This window comes from Trichomycterus rosablanca, chromosome 11 (assembly GCF_030014385.1).
Source record: "Trichomycterus rosablanca isolate fTriRos1 chromosome 11, fTriRos1.hap1, whole genome shotgun sequence".
Classification (NCBI taxonomy): Eukaryota; Metazoa; Chordata; class Actinopteri; order Siluriformes; family Trichomycteridae; genus Trichomycterus; species Trichomycterus rosablanca.
This window is the reverse complement of record NC_085998.1, coordinates 17,483,759-17,504,577: the sequence shown is the minus strand read 5'-3', so window position 1 is coordinate 17,504,577 and position 20,819 is coordinate 17,483,759. Positions and strand designations below refer to the sequence as shown.

Genomic DNA, 20,819 nt, shown 5'->3' with positions numbered 1-20,819 from the left:
GTGAGGCAACAGTGATGCCCACCGAGCCACTGTGCTGCCCTTTTGTATAAATACACTAATTCTTAATTTTATAGACACGTAATGCTGCCATGATCAGGAATGATATAAGCAAATTGGCAAATGTAAAACTTCCGGAATCACTGGGCGTAATGGAGCAACACGCCCCGGACAGGACGCCAATCCTTTGCAGGATCTCAGCCATTCCCCCTCAAACATAGCCAATGATGTCTGTATGTAGAGGCCCAACCGGCCAATAGCACCGCTGTGGATTAAAACCCTGTTGAGATATGTATTTAAGGGTTTGCTAAATCTTGCTGTCTGTTTTTACTTACATTTGACCAAGTGTCTCATTGTTTTGAAACTGGGTTTGAAACTACTGCATGTACAAGTTAACCCTCATAATGCAGAAAGCTCATGTATGACATCAGGTACCTTATTTATCATCTATACTTCAAGTTAATACACATTCCTCACTCCTGCAGCACCGGGACTAGTTCTCATCTAGAGTTCATCTAGTAATGGTGGTCAAGCTGTGATTTCAGCAAACCAGTGTTACGCTGTAGTCACTGAGTTACTGAAGAACAGAAAAAGCATCATAGCAGGTTATATTAGTGTCCACAATAGATTGTTCCTTCTGTTTTCTAATTCATTGAAAAAATATGTATTAAAAGTACAATATACATTTGTAATTACGTACATGGTAATCAATGCAAGGTTTCTTAACAATTTCAACTATTAATGATGGCTAATAAGAAGTAAAGCGCACCCTCTCCCTCCCCAAATCCCTAGATAGCATGGTATGAATCATGTATTCCAGAAAACAATGACCCCATTTACACCTGGGAATTTTATGCTCTGTACCATAATAACAGAGAAATTTGGATGTAAATACATTTGACACATTTACAACAGCTTTAAATTGGAAGGCTTAGATGGATTAGATAGTCTGAAAATCATTATAGCAAGACAACTGGGTTAAAAAAATCTCTGAAATAGCACGGGGTGCTTACAGGTTGACATTGTGAGTACCCACTGACAGTGGTCTGAGGGGGGACAGCCACAAACCACAGACAGTTTATTGGGTTGCTAAGACTCATTCACGCCAGAGGACATGAAGGATAATGAGTTTAGTATGGACCTGCTACTGATGATAAGGGTTGCGCTGTGTTCACACATTGAACTTCTGTGTATAAAGCTGCATAGTCGCAGGTCAGTCCAAGTGTCCATGTGAACCCTTTGTCTATTGTTACCTACAATTGGCACACAAGCATTGGAACTGGATATCAACTGGTCAGACAAACCCTGTTTTCCTCCAAATCATGTGCAAAAGATGGCACTAGGATGCACTGTAGGACCGAAGTTGAACGACCTGCTGGTAATAAACTGGTACCAGATACTAGAGGACTCTTTTAGATGTCTTGGAAGGTCAGAGCTGTTTTGACAGCATATTGGATGGTGGGTGGTCCTAATGTCCTGGCTTATCAGTGTACACATTGGAAGTTTATTAAATAAAAACACGAAGGAGACTCCCCCTTTCTATATCACATCCAGCATAGTATCATTTTGTCAATTGAAAACTTTACTCTGACTTTACCACATTCTTCATATGAAGGGTAAAAAAGATAGTTCTGTTGTTTTTTTTTGTTAGAACTGCTACCTCAGCCGCTCAGGTGGCGCAGCGGTTAAAAGACACGCTGCAACCAGGGCTGGATTCTGAGTACCTCGTATCGAAACCAGCTCTGCTTCACCGGTTCAAAGCCGAGTGGCTGTATGAGCAACGATTGGCCGGTTGCTCAGTTGGGGGGTGGGACAAAGAACCGGATGTGGGTCTCTCTCTGTCAGAATGCGATTACGACCTCTGCCGGCTGATTAGAGGCACCTGCACAGAGATGAGGAAGAGTGCCCTTAGGGTGTGTCCGCATGTAACGCTAGGTGGCGCCACACTCATCAATGTGTTGGTGGCAAAAATGCATCCGGCTGCTGCCCATGTTTCGGAGGGGATATGGGTTAGCTTTGATCTCCTCGGTCAGGGCAGGGTTCGGCATAGACAGAGAGGAAGCACGATGCAAATTGAACAATTGGATGCGCTAAAGGGGGAGAAAAAAAAAAAGAAAAAAAAAGAACTGCTACCTCAAGCAAATATCAACTTCATTTACTTTAATTTAGTTTGCATAAACAGTGTATAATTAGTATCCTAACCTGCTTGTTATAATTTTACAGAGTTCACTACAAGGCCTGGATCTGATCGATATTCAAGATGCATTAAACAACCAAGTGTAAAAGGGGTCAACGATTATCAGTTCAGCCTGTGCTTAAAACATTCTCTTAAATAAACAGTTCAAATATTAAATGCAAAGTGGAAAACGCAAAACTACAGTAGATTGTGCTAGCTTACTTGATTCCAAGATGTAGATACTGTCTATACTATCCAAAAATGAAATACCAGCTGAAAGTCATTTTAAATTCAAACAGCAAGTTTTTACCTCTAGAGCAGTGTTTTCCACCCCCTTTCCATTTGTCCCGAGATCTAATCGCCTCCACTTCCTTCCCGTTGGGAACATGCCACTAGTACAGCCCCCCACACTGGCAAAGAAAGCCTGAGACCATCATGTGTAGAGTCGCTAAACACATCCCTTCACTTGACCGCAAGAGATGGCTGCATTGCTATCGGAGAGAATTAATTTTTCCACTTTTCTCTCCCATACAGGCACAGCCAATCATGCCTGCGTGGGGCCAACCAGTTGGCTAATAGAACAGCTGGGATTACCTACTCCTAGACTTTAACCAATTCATTGTTTCTGATACTCCACAATTATACTGTGTTCACACCAGCAGTGACTTGACAAATCAGCTAGAATTCGTTTTTAAAAGGAGCTGCCAATTTTTAATATCATGAGGCACGCTGACTCTTGATAAAATGAAAGGTGAACGGGTTTCTTATGCGAACTTTTTTTTTTTATATTACCATTATTGGAAATTGGATTTGTTATTCCCAACCAGTCAATCATAGACTGATAACTGTCTGATAACTGATTTTAGCCCTATCTAAAATTAACATCTTGCATACTACCATAATAAAAAGGGTCCCAACTACTGATACCACAGTCTGATTTTACTGATCAGTAACAGAGCCAATTTTTTTTTGCCATATTTAGCCTGATGCATGACATTCTATTACAATAGGTATGTTCTGTTATTGTTGGTAGAATGTGCTACATTGTACGGACACCTATTAATGCAATTCATATAATACGGACATCTTTTCACACTCTTTACATTAGTAAACTTCTAAGCTCATCTGTTTACTCTGGTAACAGAGTACAGACAGAGTCATATGGGCATTCAGCGAGACGGTGGACTGGAAAGTACTTGTGATGGCACGTAATTAGTGTTACACTTAAATCAGTAATGCCCACAGCAAACAGCATATACTGAATTTAAATGGGAGGATGGGAAATGCTGCTGGTGTGAACATATCATTTCCACGGCTTAGATAAACAAGAAGTGTTGGACAGATTTACTCATTGACCGAGATGAAAAACATTGTCCTAGAGGGATAAACATCGTAAAGCATGTCATGTACAGAATAAATAACAAATACTGTCAACTTTCATGGTGCAGAAGAGCCCAGTAAGATTTGCTAGAAGGACAAGAACAATTGGCCATCGTTTGCTTTTTATACTGGCTAATATTGAATGAGAAAGCTCATAGATTACGTTTATGTGCTGGATATTATATAAATTCACTACTTTATTGAATATTTGAGTGGAAACACTTAAATTAGATTTCCAGTCAGATCAGTCATACATGGACCTACATGAATTGTAATACAATGCCCCTACTACATAAACCGTTCATTTCATAAAACATCTGCAATAATTATTTAGGAATTGTCACTATGAAGTCTTATTGACTGTTGAGGTAAAAGTTTTGTCTTCCAGAGAAGTGGCAAAGTAAAGCTCACAGTAACGAAAAGCCACAGTACTGCTAACAATATGTGATGGCTGGACTGAGGACAACTAAACCGCTAGCCATCTCGAAATATACATAGGAAAATATCCAGCAATTTTTCTGATGCTTAGCTGGTTTCAGCAAGTTATGTAATGTAACGGATGTTTGGTTAAGCGAAGTACGTTAGTGATATAATGGTCCCGCCTTACTGAGCTTACTGCTATGGCGAATAAACTCAAAGTGTGCAAATCGTTGCAGGTCATGCATTAAAAATGAAGTATATACTGTTACTGTGATTTGTCCAGATTGTTGCCAAGCAACTGAAGTGTTGGTCTTGGAAGAACCAGCGACAGTGTAAATAGTATCTAAATGTTTAGTGTCGTATACATGAATTTAAAAAGACGTCGCTACTATATGATCAGCTAGAATAATTTTGATTTGTTGTTCTACAGTGAGAAGTTATATATCCACTATTATTCATTTTCTGGATTTTCCCCCTTGATCCCCCAATCTAGTCATTTCCAATCCCTGATTGTGAATCTGCTACCAGTTGCACAAAACCAGATCTGATCAGAGAGAGCCGGATCACCACACGACCCCTCTGACACTAATATGCGGACACGTCTTATAACACAATGCCATATTGCGCATGGAGAGCAACACTATGCTCCATGTGTCTACCCACCTCCCTTTCTTTTTTGGACATCACATGTCACAGCAGCAGAAGAGACCCACGCCCGACCTTTCCTCCCTTAAACAAGGCCTAGTGTGTTTGTGTGGACACCCGGCCTGGTGGCTCTCACAAGTTTGAACACTTCACAGTAGTGTGCTAGCACATTAGACTGCTGCACCACCCGAGCGCCCAACTAGGATATTATGTTGTTACAGGCTAAAGACCTTAATACATAAATAATAATTATTAAAAACAAGTTAAAAACAGTGGCGAATATGACACTTAGATTGTAGTTTGGTCCGCAAATAACCAAGATTCCCTTGTTGGAAAGGACATGATGAATTTGTCACTAAAGCTGGATTCACATTAACTTCCTCTGCATGGTGTGGGCAGTATTGCTGTGTGACCAGTACATCATAAACATTTAAACCATTTACACATCCAGGGTCTCAAAACTGTGAATGTTTTGTCAAAAGGTTATGCCAACTCATGAGCAATTTAATACAATTTAGAAAAAAAATGGAGATTCAAAAGTATTCTTCCTTTGTAATTACAGGACCACTTGTCATTTTAAATTAGATTACCTTGCTATATGTGCTTGGTGTGCTTGTAATAAACATGCATACATATCTGGGGATTGTTTGTTCTCACTTGATTTACTGATATATTTTTGCCATTCTCTTTGTAAGGTCTATCAGTATGACCCAGACCTTGTATATTTATTTATTTATTAGAATTTCAATGTCATGTTTTACACTTTGGTTATACAGGTTAAACATAATTCATCAGTTCAAGTTCAGTGTCAAACACCGTTGTGGGGCAATTTTGTATCTCCAATTCACTGATACAAATTCCAAGCTGTGACAATCATTTATGGACTGAATATTTTTTTAGGGTGCATTTAAAAAGCTTTGCACTGCAAAACTGTATTGCAGGTGGGCTGAAACTAGTAACGCATAAATGTACCTTCTGTCGTTGTTGACAGAATTCAATAAACAACATCAATGCATGTGAGTTTGTTTAGTTTCAGAAATGTTCTGACTTGGGATTGGGCAGCTTCTTCGAGCCTGCAAGATCTAGGTTAACTAGACCTACTGGAAAATATTAAAGTATGACTAGTTTAAACTTTACTTTATAAATAGGCATTAGTCAAAGCTTGAAAGTCAGAGGTCATTGCCATTTGGGTTCCCTAAAATATAAGTGTTAATTATGTTATTTTGGGTTGTTTTGTGTTTTTACAGTTGGAACAATTATCACATTTAGATCATTTTTAAGTTCATTCTTTGACATCGGGCACAAAAATGAATCTGCAACGGGATGTCGAATGGAGGCAGAAAGTAAAAATCTGAGACGGAAAACCCTTAACACCCTTCGATTCAACAGAATTAATCAATCTAGTGTGAAATTCTTGTCTATGGAATTGAATAAAAAGCACACAGCGTGTTTAAGTGACGCTGTATATATTTTTGTTTGACTGTTAGTGTTGTGTGCGGCACATAAAAACAGCCTGTTGGGGACACCTCTTAAGGGAGCGGCATTTGTGAACAGTGTGAAGGCTATGATCTGTATGATTACAAGCCATGCAGAGGTAGTATGTGTGAAGCCAGCGTAATGCTCTTTAGTTTGGCTTAGGTCGTGACCATCCTCAAGCTTCTCATGATCCTTCTTTAAACATCAAGTCGATTTGCAGTTTTATCTTCACTGAAACTGACAGCGAGAGTCCCTTAAAAAACAAGCAAAAAATATGGACGAGTTCACGGCGACAGGCCAGGAACAGCCAACTCAAAGTAAAAAAAATGATCCTTTGGGAAAAGGTCCAGTGGTTAATAAACAGTTCGTACTGTCTTGAGCCCCTTCTACTCCACAGGGCTTTAAGTTTATGATGTATTTTCCTCAGTGAGTTCTCTTACCTACATCATGGACCCCGACTTGTCAGCATGATGGGACACAGACTTGAGGAAAAAAAAAAACAAGGTCCCCCTCACTCAGACGGAGAACTCCGAGCCTCCCTTGCGAGCATGGATCATCAGGAGGCGGCGCAATCTCAGTCCGGCGAAAGGATTGAACCACAGAAGAGATGGAGGGCCTCCGAACACGGTCTTCATTCCCTCCCAGCGTACTCGCCGCTCCCACGTGGGCTTCTCATTCTTCAGCCTCTCAATTTCCTAAAGAAACAGGAACAAAATGAAACATGAACAAAAACACGACAGCACCATGATCTCCATGTGAAACTTGGTTAAAATAACAATAATACTTGTTTCCTGATTGTGTTACACATGAGTCCCATTAATGGCAGAATCAACTCTAGTGCTGTGCTTCCAAAAAAATTCAAATACTTATTTGACATATTTATTCATACATATTTTGCATTGTCCTAATTTTGATGCATCCAATTACCCTGTGCATTTCGGTGACCTCTGCCACTACAAGGCACCCTCTCTGGCACAGGAGGGCCATCGGCAACCATGCGCCTTCTGCGACAGATTTCATGCATTTTCATTTTTTTAAAAAAATCCTTATAATCCTCAGTACCTGCTTCTTCCCAATCACACAGCACCCAGTGTTACCCGGTGAAGTCAGGCTCACTGCAACCCTGACCAGGATCAATCAATGAAAATCAATGAATGAATCTCCTGATAAGAAACATTGAGTACATTTGCCTAAAGTCAAAACAGTTTCTGTTTGTCAAACTAACAGGCTTCCAGTGCACAACCATCTAACACTGCATCATGGTAAATCACACAGACCCTTAATTAAATCAAGTGCACTACATTTATACATCATATTGATCACCAAGCACTGCTTTTTTGGTCTTCTGGTTGACATAAAAAGGATGCAATAGCTGCCTACCTTTCACGATACAACACACAGTAGTGCACAGTAATACAGAAGTGGTCAGGCAATACTAATTATGATCACTGGGTCAGTGGAAGCTTAGTGAATAGAGCTTGGGGTTATCATGCAGTCACTGTTGGGCCTTTGAGCAAAGCCCTTAACCCAATCTGTCTGACCCTGCCATCTGACCCTAGCTTCCAAAAAGAAAACATTTATCTGCCCAATATTATTATTATTCTGAATTATTATTATTAGTTTTATTATTGTTATATTTCAGGTTCCTCAAGAAGAGCGCCACGGCAGGCTCTGCTTTGAATTACTCACAGTTTCATCGTTGCAAATGGAGTGTATTTGCGTGCCAAACATGACGGCAGTAAAAGTGAGGAAGAGGAGGGCTTCTAGACAGAGGAAAATAAGAAGCATGACAGCCACAGGAGGAGAGAAGTCACTGCACTCTGTAATAAATAAGATTAGATACAAATAAGTTCAGGTGTTCTTTGAATTTTCAAAATCAGGGCTAAGATCTGAATCAGGACACAAATGAATTACGGTCCATAAGAAAGGGTTAAAAAGAGATAGATGGCAACCCATTTGCAATCATATACAGTATCACAAAAGTGAGTACACCCCTCACATTTCTGCAGATATTTAAGTATATCTTTTCATGGGACAACACTGACAAAATGACACTTTGACACAATGAAAAGTAGTCTGTGTGCAGCTTATATAACAGTGTAAATTTATTCTTCCCTCAAAATAACTCAATATACAGCCATTAATGTCTAAACCACCGGCAACAAAAGTGAGTACACCCCTAAGAGACTACACCCCTAAATGTCCAAATTGAGCACTGCTTGTCATTTTCCCTCTAAAATGTCATGAGATTTGTTAGTGTTACTAGGTCTCAGGTGTGCATAGGGAGCAGGTGTGTTCAATTTAGTAGTACAGCTCTCACACTCTCTCATACTGGTCACTGAAAGTTCCAACATGGCACCTCATGGCAAAGAACTCTCTGAGGATCTTAAAAGACGAATTGTTGCGCTACATGAAGATGGCCAAGGCTACAAGAAGATTGCCAACACCCTGAAACTGAGCTGCAGCACAGTGGCCAAGATCATCCAGCGTTTTAAAAGAGCAGGGTCCACTCAGAACAGACCTCGCGTTGGTCGTCCAAAGAAGCTGAGTGCACGTGCTCATCGTCACATCCAACTGCTGTCTTTGAAAGATAGGCGCAGGAGTGCTGTCAGCATTGCTGCAGAGATTGAAAAGGTGGGGGGTCAGCCTGTCAGTGCTCAGACCATACGCCGCACACTACATCAAATTGGTCTGCATGGCTGTCACCCCAGAAGGAAGCCTCTTCTGAAGTCTCTACACAAGAAAGCCCGCAAACAGTTTGCTGAAGACATGTCAACAAAGGACATGGATTACTGGAACCATGTCCTATGGTCTGATGAGACCAAGATTAATTTGTTTGGTTCAGATGGTCTCAAGCATGTGTGGGGCAATCAGGTGAGGAGTACAAAGATAAGTGTGTCATGCCTACAGTCAAGCATGGTGGTGGGAATGCCATGGTCTGGGGCTGCATGAGTGCAGCAGGTGTTGGGGAGTTACATTTCATTGAGGGACACATGAACTCCAATATGTACTGTGAAATACTGAAGCAGAGCATGATCCCCTCCCTCCGGAAACTGGGTCGCAGGGCAGTGTTCCAGCAGGATAAAGACCCCAAACACACCTCTAAGACGACCACTGCTTTATTGAAGAGGCTGAGGGTAAAGGTGATGGACTGGCCAAGCATGTCTTCAGACCTAAACCCAATAGAACATCTTTGGGGCATCCTCAAGCGGAAGGTGGAGGAGCGCAAAGTCTCGAATATCCGCCAGCTCCGTGATGTCGTCATGGAGGAGTGGAAAAGCATTCCAGTGGCAACCTGTGAAGCTCTGGTAAACTCCATGCCCAGGAGAGTTAAGGCAGTTCTGGGAAATAATGGTGGCCACACAAAATATTGACACTTCAGGAACTTTCACTAAGGGGTGTACTCACTTTTGTTGCCGGTGGTTTAGACATTAATGGCTGTATATTGAGTTATTTTGAGGGAAGAATAAATGTACACTGTTATATAAGCTGCACACAGACTACTTTTCATTGTGTCAAAGTGTCATTTTGTCAGTGTTGTCCCATGAAAAGATATACTTAAATATCTGCAGAAATGTGAGGGGTGTACTCACTTTTGTGATACACTGTACATTAAGAGTTATACTTGTCAATCAACCAATCTATATCCTTGGGGTAAAAAGGTTCCTTGGTTAAACAGGAATTAATGATAATTATTTTACTTTAATGCTTTTAAGTTCTGGGAAGGTGAATTCACAAAAAAATGACAATAAAAACTCATATTTAGAGCTTAGCTAAGACTGGGAAGTCATGGTCACACTATCTAATGAGCTCAGGTGTTATAGCCACACCCAATGCTAACAGGTATATAACCTAAATATATCCACTTTTTGAAGAACTCATTTAAAAAACAAATGGTATTAAAATAGAGTGATCTCTATGTGAGCTTTTTAGGTTTCTTACCAGACTTTGAAGTATGTCTGTGGAAATTTGTGCCCGTTCAGTCTAAAGAAAATTTGCATGACTAGGCACTGATATTGGTCAAAAAATCTAACCCAGGACCTTCTTGCTGTGAGGCGACAGTGCTACCCACTAAGCCACGGTGCTGCCCATAAAGTCCATAAAGACATAACTTGATGAGTTTCATGTAAAGAACCCTAAAGCCCTGATCTTAAACCACTTGAAATGAACTGGTTTATCAATTGGTATCATCAACCAGCCTATAGCAATGCTGAGATTCATACCCTCGGTGGTGGTGGTGCTAGTGAACTAGCAAACTTTACCACTGCATCATCCATGCGCCCATTCCAAGTCATTCATTAATAAAGGAATGCTTTGCCAAGAATGGCACAGAATGTACAGTGGTGTTAAAAAAAATAGCAGTCCAACACCATTAACCTGATAGATCACTGTTTTTAGTAGAAATGCTATTTCTACATAGCAAAAAATTTACTTGAAAGTGTAGTAGAGTAATGAAAACAAAACAAACCCAACAATTAGGACATGCATGCCGCTCATTCTCAGTAATCAAAGCATTGATTGAAAGAAGGTTGTTCAAAATAATAGCAGTGAGGAGTTCAATTGGTGAAGTCATTCATTCTGCAGAAGAATGGGTGTCAATTTTGGCCCTTATTTAAGGTAGGAGGGTAAATGTTGCACAGGTTTGTCATAGTGCATTTCCTTCTGAAATACTGGGTAAAATGGGTTGTTCCAGACATTGTTCTGATGAACAGCGTACTTTGATTAAAAAGTTGATTGTAGAGGAAAAAACAAACAGAGAAGTGCAGCAAATTCTAGGCTGCTCAGCTAAAATGATCTCAAATGCCTTAAAGTGACAACCAACACCTGAAAGATGCAGAAGGAAGCGTGGAACTACTGTTTGAATGGATCAAAGAATAGCCAGAATGGCAAAGGTTCAGCCAGTGGCCATAGACAGTATGTCAGATGACCCTCGAGCACTGAATTCGAGCCAAAGTTCACTGTGAAGACAGTAAAGCATGGTGGTACAAAACTATGATATGAGGCTGTTTTTCATACCATGGTGTTACGTCTATTTATCACACGAGGGATCATGGATCAGATTAAATATATCAGAATACTTGAGGAGATCATGTTGCCCTATGTCGAAGAAGAAATGTCCTTAAAATGGGTGTTTCAACATGACAATGGCCCAAAACATCTTGGTTACAGACAAACAAGATTGAGGTAATAGAGTGGCCAGCCCAATCCCCTGACTTCAACCCCATAGAGAACTTGTGGGCTGACCTCTGAAACGCGTTTTTTTGAGGCAAAACCCAAAATTGCAGAAGAACTGTGGAATGTAGTCTAATCATCCTGGACTGGAATACATGTTCAGAGGTGCCAGAAGTCGACTCCATGCAACACAGTTGCACAATCTTGGAAACAATTGTTATGCCACTAAATATTAGTTCAGTAATTTAAAGTAAAGTGAAACCTCAAACATTTTCAGTTTATAGATACATTTTTTGAGTTTTTAAAGAAAAATGCTGGCACTGCTATTTTTTTGAACAGCCTAATATTCATTTTTCTTAACTTTCTGTAAAGGATTAACACAAACTGGCTAAATGTTGTTAATGTTTTGATTTAGAATTAAAAATGTAGTATTTTCAGTGCATTTGCATTTATGGAAATAAAAGTTATTATAATGATTTTGTGCTTTATTCACTTTTTTAAAATCACTGCTATTTTTTTGAACACTACTGTACATGGGGGAGTAATCAGACTTCATTTGTTGCCATGTAACCTACAATTGCTTTCCATTCTCTAATGGTATATCTACAGCAGCTTGTGTAGGATAAAAAGCAGCATTACTATGACTTACCGTTCCACTGGACTTTCACACATGTGAAGAAATGAAAGCCACTGAGGCAGAGGGCATGGAGAGAAATCGTAGCAATGTACATCTGAAACGACAACAAAGGTTTAGAATCTCACCAAAAAGTGTAGTCCACTTCTCAGGGAACTATTGGGGTTATTGAAACGCACCTTCAAAAAAACAGACTAAGTAAACTCATTCAAAGTAAACAATAACTATTAAGGTGCAATGATTTCTTTGATAAAATGGAAAAGTACAACTTTCCCATTCCCACACCACAAGAGCCATTAAAACACATTTGCACTGCTGCTGCACACATATCCAAATGTTAATCACATCATTTGACTACCGGGTTTGGCAAAGTAGCAAAAGGCAGCAGTTAAGCCTCAAAAACTGGTTCAACAAAAAAAAATAAAACATTGCTTACAGTAAACAGGACAAAGTATCGCTGGTTGTTTTCTCCTACGCAGTTGTTCACCCAAGGACAGTGATGATCCATTTTCCTGATGCATCTCTTGCAGATACTAGAATAAAGGGGAAAAAAACCAGACACGTCATTTATTTAGCCACTTTAAACATATCACTCCTTTACCAAATACTGCACCAGTCTTGCTATTGAAATGTACTTTTCATGTACACCAGAATTCTAGTATTACTATTTAGTGTGTACACACTACAGCACAACAGCAATCTCAGTCTACAACACTGCTACTGATGCTCATTATAACTGTGTCACACCTGCAGTGATGAGCTCTCTCTGGTTTGATGCTGCAGCATTTGGGGCATTTGTAGATGACTTCACCAGGTTTCAGTTGTAGACTGTCCATGTATTCTTTAGTGGCATTTCCCTTAGGAACAGCTCCCTAAAAACAGAACATATGATTGGTTGGTAGGATAAAAAGACCAACAAAGTACTTTATATACAGTCTATATATGGTGATGTAGAATTACATAGTATTGAATAAAAATGTACATCAGAAAAGCTTGGTAAGCAAAGTAAGAATATTTATTGATACAAACAAGCAATTTTGAAAAAAACACATCTAGTTCATTTCAGGGCAGTGATAGCTCAGTGGTTAAGGTACTGGACTAGTAAACAGAAGGTTGCCGGTTCAAGCCCCGCCACCACCAAGTTGCCACTGTTGGGTCCCTGAGCAAGGCCCTTAACCCTTAACTGCTCATCGTGTTCAGATCATTGTGTAAGTCGCTTTGGATAAAAGCGTCTGCTAAATGCTGAAAATGTAAATTTACTATCCATGTGCACTTTTATTTAACCCCCAGTCTCAGTACTTGAAGGAAAATCATTTTTGCCTCAATAACCATGATAAAGCGACTTCGGTAAGTAGGGCTGTCGCAGTAACCGCAATTTTGCAATACCGCGCTATAAACCAGCCAACCGCAGGGCATGCCAAGCAACCGTCACAACCGCGATGTTCAAGTTTTTTCTTTCTTTTTTTTGCAGGGTCCATCTTGTTTTACGCTTACATTCGGGCATAATAAATGTTAAATAAATTCATAATGAAAATGAGCTAAGAGTGTCATTTTCTGTTCGCATGCGTTGCTGCTGAGTGTCAGGCTTTGTGTTTTAAAATGGAAACAATGGCAGCTGCTCTGGTAACGAAACCAAATGCAACTTCGCCAGTTTGGGAGCATTTCGGCTTTCAACCAAATGAAAAAGGAGAGCCAGACAATTTAGCCAGATCCCCCAGCATGGCCTCATACTGTTTAAGCCACTAAGGTTGACTATTACATTAATTATAGGCAAGTTTATTAATGATCAAAATGAGTTCACACTCAATAAAATACTTGTAATTTAGACTATTCAAACAGCCTTGGCGTACTAAAACACTTAATGACGGTTACATTTACATTTTCAGCATTTAGCAGACGCTTTTATCCAAAGCGACTTACACAGTGAGCGGAACACGATGAGCAATTGAGGGTTAAGGGCCTTGCTCAGGGACCCAACAGTGGCAACTTGGTGGTGGCGGGGCTTGAACCGGCAACCTTCTGTTTACTAGTCCAGTACCTTAACCACTGAGCTATCACTGGCCCCATCACGGTTAATTTGGCATTGCAGCCTGCAAATATTCTCTTGCTGGCTTGCTGGAATGATTTAAATGTATTTTTTCGTTGAATAAAAATGTATTGAAATGAATAATAACTTAAAATGTAGTATATAATGTTACGTTAATAGTGGCTAATTTGAGTGCATTTTTAATGCGCGACAACCAGGCTAGATTTCCTCTGCTCTCTAAAGTCGCATACAAGTACATGTGTATTTGTGCAACGAGCACACCATCAGAGAGAGTTTTTAGTGCCGCCGGGAACATTGCTACCCCACTAAGATCATCTCTGAAACCACATCAGGTGAACATGTTGGTTTTTCTAGCCATATTTTACCATATTTTGATTAGATGTGCATTTAAAATATTTAGCCTAAACAGTTTGCTTTTTTTCGTTTCACAGTGTATATCTAGCCTAGAAGCTAAATTTAAACCTTTTTTAATAGAGAAAAGACGTGCATTCTTATTGCGCATCCCTGCTCTGTTCTGTATTTAACAATAAACATGCATTTGATTTGTCTTAAAGCTGTCTCATCTTTGTCATTTAAAAAGCAATAATATACCGAATTATAGACTAACAATAAAGCTTGTCTATATAGCTCTAAAATCCAGATAAATTAAGTAATTTTCAAAAACAAACAAAAAAAGGCACTACCACCACATATCGCTGTGTTGAGCCACCCTAAATCTCCAAAGGGGAAATTCTTTCACCGCGACAGCCCTATCGGTAAGTGCTATTGAGCTTCTGACACCACTCCTCTTCTTGTTCACAAGCTTGTAGCTTATCAAGGTTTGATTACTTTTATGATGCAACTGCTATCTTCAAATCCCACCAGTTTTTCAAAGAAATTTACATCACCAGACTTTTCTTGCCACTCCAGGATATTCCAGAAATTATTTCTTAACCAAGCTTATAGGTCAACTTGGTTACATGTGCTTGGGATCACTGTCTTGCTGGAAGATCCAGTAAGGTCCAAAGTTTACCACAGAAGTCACAACATTCCTCCTCAAAATGCCTTTGTCTGTATTTCTGTGAATTCATAATGCCAGTCACAAGGTCAAGATTGATAGAAAAACTTCCCACATCATTACTAACCCACCCCCATGCTTGACAGCAGGGATAATGTTCTTCATAAGCCTCGCCTTTCTTGCACCAGACAAAGAGTTCCAGTTCTGATCACTCCATAAAGCTGAGAACCAACAACCTACAGCCCAGCAAGCAATATATCCCTGACCATCACATGCACAACTGTTGGTTGTCACCGTTGTGACTCATTATTGTATATACATGTAAATATGATGAAAAAACAACAGATGTGGTGAGCTTTAAGTAATTCCAAAATAAGCAAATTAATTCTCTGCAAAACTCTGATGGAGAGAAAACTAAATATGAACCAAGAGGAATCTAAACAAGAAAGTGGCTCCAGGCACGAGTCAAACTGATGTTTGAATGAGTATACATTAAAGCTATAAGGTAATGTAAAGAAATCTGAAGTCTTTTACAAAAAGTCTTTTACAGTTTACATGCTTTTTTTTTTTTTACAAAGTGACTTACAATAATGTGACTGTATACAGTCTAGGCAATTGAGGGTTAAGGGCCTTGCTCAAGGGCATCCTGGCAGTGGTATCTCTGCTGCTTACTGTACATATCAGAATACCTCACTTATTATTTACTCACTACTCACTATTTACCTGCCTTTTTGTATTTATCATGCTGTGTTTTATCTGCACTGTGTATCACACTGTCTTGCACTTTTTGTTCTGTGTTGCACCCTGGTCCTGGAAAATGCACTTGTATATAGCAGAAATGACAATAAAGCCTCTCTTGAACTTTATTGAACTCTTGGTGGGGCTTGAACCAGTGACCTTCTGATTGCTGGTCCAGTACCTTAACCGCTAGGCTACAACTGCCGTAACTTCAGCTACTTAACTTTTTGTTATCCAAGGACAATCAACTGCATTTTCTGCAGGATAAAAATAGACCTTGCTAGCACAGGTTTATGTAAAAAGCACTCAAGCACCTGACCTACTTACAGAGTGCAAAAACAAACAAAAATCTGGGGTATTAAAAACCAGGCTAAAACAGGTAAAACGTTTAAGCTAAAAATGCAAAGAGTTTAGAATAAGTATGCAGATGTTAAAAGCTTTCTACGTTATGTTTGGCACTTTTAATAGAGCTTGATTTAGAACAAACCATATGGTTCAGCATATCCGTTAAATTATGTGGTAGCTGTGTGACTACTTTATGACTATAATCCACAGTGTACTACAGTGATTATGCAAAAGCCTCCTACAACAGATAATATTTAACAATAACCTGATAAGAACAGATTCGGTTGAACCACAGAAGGTAAAACTGAGACTATTAACCTGCAGCAGTTTAGAATTGCAAATTTGTTCTGCCCTGCCCTCTCACACATGGTGCCTTTGCTACTCAGCACCTCCATCTGCAGATGACCCTCAGAGTTAAACCGAACCCATTCTTAATACCGTTAAAGAAAGCATACTCCTTTAAACGTTAGCCAAAAGCTACTCAGTTCTAATGATGAGTCAAATCAAACACACAAAGCTTCAATATCATAATGCATGTCCAGTAACTATGACATAACATGAACTATTCAAAAGAAGAAAATCTTACCGGATCCGTCAGCATGGTGCGCAGGTGGGATGCTAGTGCCAGAACGGCCAAGAAATTGAACGCCACTCCGTTAATGAGGGAGTACCAGAAGCTTTTAGAGGGCAGCAGCATGACAAAGTTGACCACAAACTCAGCGTACATCACCAGAAACCAGGTCATAGAGGCACACACCATACCACAGCCATCCTGGATGAACCAGACCCGGCCCACAGTGACCTCCTCCTCCCCACCACTGGCCAGCAAGGGGTGGTGCTGCTCCACATCCCGCAGCCGGTGCCCAGAAGACTGCATTCTGATCTACCTGTAATGAGAATAATGAATGTTTTAGCACCGCTTAATTCTAATCAGGCTCAGGGTCGGTCAGATTTCCTCAAAATCACTGGACACGATGCAGTAACACACTATGGACAGGTGATAACTGACATTATGACTTTCTGATTGTTTACTAAAAAAGGAAAGATAATGTTTTAAAAACATTTAGGAAAAAACACATTGCATGTCTTTTTACAATTCTATTCTAAACCTGAATGCAAAAGCTGCAGCCAAGCAGAAATGCCTTTTCATGCATTTTTTGCCAAATATTTAAATATGGTCTAGAAGTGAGAATATTTAAGGACTGATTTGAATGTCCTAGAACTTTCAAGAACCAGCGGCTGAACATTCATCTGTAAGACTTCACCCAACCCAATGAGGCCCATTTTTAGCTTCAGCTTTAAATATGTTAATTATGAAAATAATAATTGTATATGAAATGACCTACCTACCAACTGTATATCACTATATACAATAGTAATTAGCATTATCTTGCCTTTAACAGTATATGCAAGGTACACTATATGGCAAATCATAAGAAATAAACTATACAGCTTATTTCTTATGATTGCCATATAGTGTACCTTGCATATACTTGCAACTTGTGGCAGGGAAGCTCTTCCTATAAAGACAAGGTATGATGAGCTTAATCCGGATGAACATCAATAATAATAATAATTATTATTATTATTATTATCATTATTATTATTATTATTAGAATCCAGGGCAGATGGAATGTCTTTATTTGTCATATATACATATACACGTTACAGTACAAAGTTCTTTATCCTCATATTCAGCTTCTGGGGTCAGAGCGCAGGCGCAGCCATTGTACGGCGCCCCTGGAGCTGAGAGGGTTAAGGGCCTTGCTCAAGGTCCCAATAGTGGATGCATGGCAGAGTTGAAATTCGAACCTACAACATTTTATTTGGTAACCCACAGCTCTACCCACTAGGTGACCTGCACAGAGCTCTGGCTTCAACCCAATTCAACCCCTTTAACCATCAGTAGCTGACCTCAGAAATGCTAGAAATGCTCCTTTAAATGAATGGACACAAATATTTCCCACACAGAGATTTCAAAATGCTGTGGATTGGAGCATTATGGACACTCCATATTAATGCTCTGGGTTTTGAAACTTGATCTCCAACAAGCTAATGTTCAGGTGTCCATATACATTTAGTGTATATGCGTTAGGATCTAAATATAAGTATCCTACTTCATCTGTGGAGCACAGAGGCACTGGTAGCTCACAGTGCATCAGCGGTTCACAGAGCATCATTTGATTAAGAATGAGCATTGATGGACTCTTACTGAGCTTTGAAAAATAAGGCAGAATTAAGCACATTCTTAGGTGCTTGTTGTAAAACATTTTTTTTGCTTTACATAAATGATGATTAAGAGGATGGAAAACAAATGGCTTCTGAGATCCATTCATCCAGCATACTGTGACCAATCACTTCTTCTACCTGATTCAGGAATTTGGCAAACAATATGAAATAAAATAGGAATAGATGGGTAGATAAATTTGGCACACAGCTGCCTAGGGTTCACATATCAGTGCATCCCTAAAGTGGGTCCAAACCCTGGATAAATAGAAGGGTTGGGCCAGAAAGGGCATACGGCATAAAAACTGTGCCAAATCAAATGGTCAGTTTATCAGCTGTGTCAACCCTTAACAAGAGCAGTGGCAACTTGGTGGTGGTGGTGGAGTTTGGACCAGGCACCTTCACATCGATGGTACTTCAACCAATAAACTATCACTGTCCTGCATTTTGATTTGGATTCATTCTTGGTGGCCTATAGACAATAATAAGCGTATGGCCAGTCAGCAAGTTATTCTTTTATGTATTTAAGGTGATGGGGAATAGGTAGGCTACTTTGCAAGTCATTCACAATTCTAAACAACAAACTGTCTAAATATAGTACAACAATTGGTAGTAAATGTATGGGATATCTTAAATTATGACTGAGATCATTGGACTGATACAGGGAGTGTGTTTTTTACTCACCTTACAGATTCTACCTCACACAGGCATGCTGAGCTGGGCAGCATAAACAATGTGACATCCACCGTGTTCAACCTACACACACACACACACACACACACTGGTCACTACAAAGCTAATATAAACAACACAGTCGCTATGACAAACACTTTAATTTACCTAAAGTAGGGATTTAAACATGTTTGTTAGATTGCAGTACATATAGTAACTAGGATAGTAACATTTAGGCTGCATCCCAAATGGAAAATTACGAACTAAAAAGTACGTCAAACAGCAACGTCAGTGTACGAATCTAACACACTACGTAATACCATAGTATGCTGTTTGAGACACAACCTTGGGTTTGCTGGTCAGCTAGTAGCTAGGTTGTGTATTTCGTATGAAAGCACAACGTTAAGCAGTGAAAACATGTCCACACACGCAAAACACAAAATGTGACATTATATCTTCCTCTATCGGGGTTACTTCGTGGAGCTGACCAGTCGACCTGACACTGTAATGCAGCTAACAATGAAACCAACTGACCCTGCTAATCTCGCTAGCTAATTAGGGCAAGATCCCAAATAGTTTGCTAATCCCTTAACATGCACCCTCCTGAAGGTGTTCAGTCAACTGTTTGCACTATCAATCTAGTGCACTACAGAACCAATAAAGTGTCGTTTGAGACTCAGCGATACATACTAACGTTACTGTCGAGCATATTTTGACCCAACACTTAATCATTACATAATTTATACACACATTAAGGTCAACATTAATAAACATACTATTCAGAGACAAATCTTTCTAGAAACTAAATGTTTCATAGCTACCGGCAAAAGGAACTGTACTGAATGACAGGACACATGACATCTAGGAGGAAAATCGCTCGTGTCTTTCTCCTTACCGAAATTATTTAGTCCGCTTTGCTCTGTTTATCCAAGCTTATGTGTGAGACAGCTTAATATACACACCCGATTTCATTATATCCAGTGACAGAAAATCAGACACAGTCTAGCTAGATGTTTACAAACGGCACAGCTCGAGTTGGTCAGATTTCCGGGGTCTGTTTTTAACCTGCTCTTCTTCTTGCTTTAGGTGTTACAGGAACGTCCCGTTTCTGCCATCCACTGGTCTTTCAGAGAGTCAGCTGCAGAAGTTCGGTTCCAGAATCGAAAGTCAATTTAGATTCAAATCCCCAATACGTATTGAGTTTTAAATAAAGTGGATTCGATGAATCGATTCAATGCATGTTTCAGCTGCAGTGTGTTTGGCGTTGGCGAAGCTGTTCAACCTACCTTTTGTTATATGGGGTTTTGAGTAACAAACAAAACACATTTGGCCCTATTTAGTTCCCGCCAAGCTTCACTGCAAACAAACATACATTTGAATATTATTGTCAGTTAAGAAGTGCTCTTTTTTGCTCGGTTTCATTTTGCCTGCCACCACTTTTGTTCTCTTCACATAGTCTTAATACTGCCACAAAGTTGTACCTGAACGTACAGTATATTTAATCGTCAGCTTTCAGACTGTTAAGCAATATATTAATCTTGCTGTCTGATCACCTTTCTATTAGAATGAACTTTAGGAATCAATTCCGAGTCAAACTTCAGTTTCAGTTCTTTACTTAGGGCCCTTATTAACGATTGTTATTGTTTATTTAGAATTAGCTTTAAAACCTTGCATAAGGGGTTAAATGTGGAGCTTGGAAATTTGCAAGGCAAATGATTTGGTTTGCAAAACAAAAATGCACTTGGCTTAGAAATCAGCTCTGGAAACATGAACGCTGTTAAAGAATGTTCTGGAAATCTCGGTAACCAATTGAGAAAAATAATGAATGGTCCCTCCTAGATGTATTTGATGACTATCTAATGTAAATTAAACAGACTGAGTCTAGCTTCCCCAT

At 39.6% G+C, this 20,819-nt stretch overlaps 1 protein-coding gene across 1 annotated transcript; it reads right to left on the bottom strand.

The window, feature by feature from the left end:
- Nucleotides 1-3,729: 3,729 nt before the first annotated feature.
- Nucleotides 3,730-19,345, bottom strand: zdhhc7 (zinc finger DHHC-type palmitoyltransferase 7). Its single transcript, XM_063004498.1, has 8 exons — nucleotides 19,271-19,345; nucleotides 18,938-19,009; nucleotides 16,614-16,914; nucleotides 12,648-12,772; nucleotides 12,337-12,433; nucleotides 11,916-11,997; nucleotides 7,784-7,914; nucleotides 3,730-6,789 (listed from the first exon to the last, which is right to left on the bottom strand). Exons 3-8 carry the CDS (start codon nucleotides 16,902-16,904, stop codon nucleotides 6,610-6,612), a joined length of 906 nt encoding a protein of 301 aa, XP_062860568.1. The 5' UTR covers nucleotides 16,905-16,914; nucleotides 18,938-19,009; nucleotides 19,271-19,345; the 3' UTR covers nucleotides 3,730-6,609.
- Nucleotides 19,346-20,819: the final 1,474 nt, after the last annotated feature.